The sequence below is a fragment of the Oculina patagonica genome, unplaced genomic scaffold (assembly GCF_052425735.1).
Source record: "Oculina patagonica isolate OP01 unplaced genomic scaffold, crgOcupat unplaced26, whole genome shotgun sequence".
Classification (NCBI taxonomy): Eukaryota; Metazoa; Cnidaria; class Anthozoa; order Scleractinia; family Oculinidae; genus Oculina; species Oculina patagonica.
Window position 1 is genome coordinate 39,490 of NW_027558101.1, and position 3,409 is coordinate 42,898.

Consider the following 3,409-nt stretch of genomic DNA (forward strand, 5'->3'; position numbering starts at 1 on the left):
AATATGCGCTGAGTTCGGTGTCGACCCGTCAAGCGATTTCCGTTTCACAACAGGCGCAAACCACGGACTTGGTAACGTTTATATCTGGATTACTAACATTGGACCAAACAAAACTGGAGCAAAATACCCCGATTACGATAAATTTTCGGATGAAGGTGGAACTGCAAGCAAAGGTAACTTGATTCAATACATCGAGCCAGACGACGCTGCATATGCACAGGCAGACTGGTTTTGTCCTAACGGCACTGAAGGGCTTACTCAGGCAGGTTTGTCGAGAGTAAACCAGTCGATAGAGGCTTTTGTCTACTGTATTCTCGGTTCGCAGGTGAACGTTCGAAGTAGCATACTTGGAACAGGCGGCCGTGCAAAGGAAGCGCAAAGTGAGTTCCTCGTGTTGGTTGAAGACGCTATAAGGCAACCTGATCTGGCAAAGTCGGTCCAAAGATACCAACTAGCCATCGACGAAGCTAAGGTTCGGCTTAACCTTGCAGTCTGCCCAGGTGCCTGGCTGATGCCCGCTCGTATGGTGATAAACACAGAAAGCGTTGTTGGTTACAATAACCAGCTTAAGCAGGCTGTTGTTGGGATGAAATTAGGAGTGAATGATGAGGTTAATAAAGCTACAAAAAAAGCAGCTCTTAAACTGATGGCCGGAGGAAAATCAAAAATCAACCCACCAAACAGCCACCCTTCAAATCCTATACACAAGAGCGCCACAGCAAAAAAAAATCAGGCACCCGCCGCAAGCGCTGCTGAAACACCAGCTAGCAACGCGCAAAGCGCTAAAGCTACGAAGGCCGTAGCCAATGATTCACACGAAATAAACAAAGCAACTGTTGCTGTTGGCGCGGTTGGAGCAGCAGCTTTGCTCTACACCCTTATGCGCTAACGTCTCTTTTTGATGTATTTTTCAACAAGAAAAGCAACCACAGCAAGGATAAGCAGCCAGGTGTGCTCTGCAAGAAATCCAATTACTTGACCAGCGGTTTTGAAAAGAAATTTCGCAATCGAGCCAATGAGACCAGGCAGAGCTGATGCTACCTTTGAGCCAATATCACTTAGGCCTTTTCCCAACGCTTTGCCGGTGGCCTTCAAAGAGTTTGTAATGGCACCAATTACAGAACCAATCGTGACACCAGCAGCAAGAAGTATTGCTGTTACTGTCACGCCATATTTTTTGAAGATCTCTTTGATCCTCTCACGAAGTGGAAGCGCCCTTTCTCTTTCTGCAATCTGCGTTTGCAAACGCCCGAGCTCCTCGGTTCTTTCTGCAACTCTTTCTTCCGCAGCTTGTTTGTTAGTGGGGGATGCATTCTCATCCTCTATAACAGCTTGATCTTCCTCGTTTTGTTGCTTCAGCTCGGCTTCTTTTTCTTTTAGATCATCCAACGCTCTTGTGTCGTTGAGCCTTTCTTGCAATGTGTTTCTTTCGCTCTCTTTGGCAGCGAGGCCTGCCCTTAGTTGGTCGACTCGTGTTTGTTCTTTTGCCTTCTGCTTAGCTTGTTTTTCAAGAGCAGCAACTTCTTTTTTTTTGTTTTCAAAATCCTTTTCAAGATTTTTTTTCAGTTGCTTAAGTCTGCGCAATTCTGATTCATTTTCAACATTTGACCCAAGTTGTTCCATCTTGGCATTTATTCGCTCGATTCTTATTCTGAAATCTTCTACTTCTTGGGTGGCTTTTTCTTTCTGCATGTCAATTGTTTCTGCCTGTTGTATTTGACTTTCAGCTTCTCTTAATCTTTGACGTTCATCTCTTATGCTCTCATTGTCTTGAGCAATAAGATCTTCAGCTGACGGCCCAAGTTCATCTTTGAAGCTGTCTAAAAAGTTTTTCATGAAGCCTGACTCATTATCTTTTAGAATCTTGTACTCGCCTTTTTTAGTTCCTATAGCAACAATTTTCCCCTCATTTTTCCCAGTGCCTCTTCTAATTCTAATTTTTTCAAAATTTGCTTTGGGGAATTTGCCTTTTATCGTGTCTACAGCTTTTTTAAGTTTTTGCCGCAAAAAACTTTCTTTTTGAAGATCACTTATCGAAGGGGTTCTTTCAAGAAAAGGTGTTTCGTCGTAGGATGTATCTGGCAGCCCGCTCTGTTCGTGCTGCATCGTTTGCATTTCATGTTGTTCACCCCCATGGTAGGGTGTGGATGCCTCCCCGGGCTGAAATGGTCGGGTTGTGTCGACCTCTTGTCCCTCTTCATCATCGTTATCACTGTTGTGGTCAAGATCTTTGTCCAAATCAGGGTCCTCGAATCCAAAATCATCACCACCTGTTGCCATCGCTTAATTTATATATATATATTTTCAAATTAAACTTTTCAATTTAACAATAAAACCAATCGAGAGATGGCTGCTGTTCAAGAAAACCTTCGACCGGGACGCACAGAGAAAATACTCGGCGCACTGAAAGCCGAGCGCGCGGTAAAACGAATCACTTTTGACCGCACAGAAGCCAATCCAGAGGAAACGTTGTATGTTTCAGTGCCCAAGCTGAACGAAAACGAGGTCATTGTGCCTGGCTCGCTGGCGCTGCGCTTCAACATCGACTTGAGCGGAGGCCATGCCAACAACTTTCTGGTTGACAACGTCAGCCGAGCTCTGGTCGACGATTTTGTTGTAAAGTACGAAGGCACCGTCGTGCAGGACACGGTTGGCTATGACATCTACAAAATATTTGAGGATTTTTTCCTTTCGCAGGAGGAGCGCGACGACAGGGTGCCAGAGGGCATTCAGAGCGAGGACCTTAACAAAATTCGCTCAAATGCTGGCGATAAGAAAACTTCAGGAGTCGAAGCAGAAAAAAAAGCTGAATGAGCTATATGGTAATAAATACCGCATCCGCCTGGATCACCAGATTTTAACTGACCATGGGGCATTTTATCCTCAGGCACTATACAACGATCTTGTGTTCGAACTGAAGCTCGCGGCAGCCGAACATGTGGTCAGAGGCTCAGATACAACAAAACTGAAATACAAGTTGACAAACATCCAGCTGGAGTACGAGATGATAAGAAGCAAGGAAATTGCAGATGAAGCGTTCAGCGCTTATTCGGGCGGCAAAGAGTTCGCTTACGACCACATCCAGCGTGTTAAAGTGGTGACTTTTGCAAAAGGCTCCGACACACGTCTGAATCTAAGGGTCAACCCGCAGAGGAGGTCCATGAAAGGTATCTTGCTCCTATTTATTGAGCAATATAACAAAGGTGCAAGGAGCTCGGAAAAGTACATTAACCCGGACCTTACAAAAGTAAGCATCACTGTCAACGGCTCGCCAAACATGCTGTACAACAACGGCATCGAAGGAATGGACATTTGGGGAGAAGTTAAAAGATTCTACATGAAAGAAAAAAATAAAACGCAGCACATGACTCTGCAAAAGTTTTACACAGAAGACAAGTTTGGCCTTCTT

General features: G+C 44.8%; 1 protein-coding gene across 1 annotated transcript; it reads right to left on the reverse strand.

Annotated features, from left to right (window-relative positions):
• Positions 1 to 333: 333 nt before the first annotated feature.
• Positions 334 to 2,297, reverse strand: LOC144640331 (uncharacterized). Its single transcript, XM_078499503.1, has one exon. The coding sequence runs from the start codon at positions 2,278 to 2,280 to the stop codon at positions 886 to 888; it is 1,395 nt and encodes a 464-aa protein (XP_078355629.1). The 5' UTR covers positions 2,281 to 2,297; the 3' UTR covers positions 334 to 885.
• Positions 2,298 to 3,409: the final 1,112 nt, after the last annotated feature.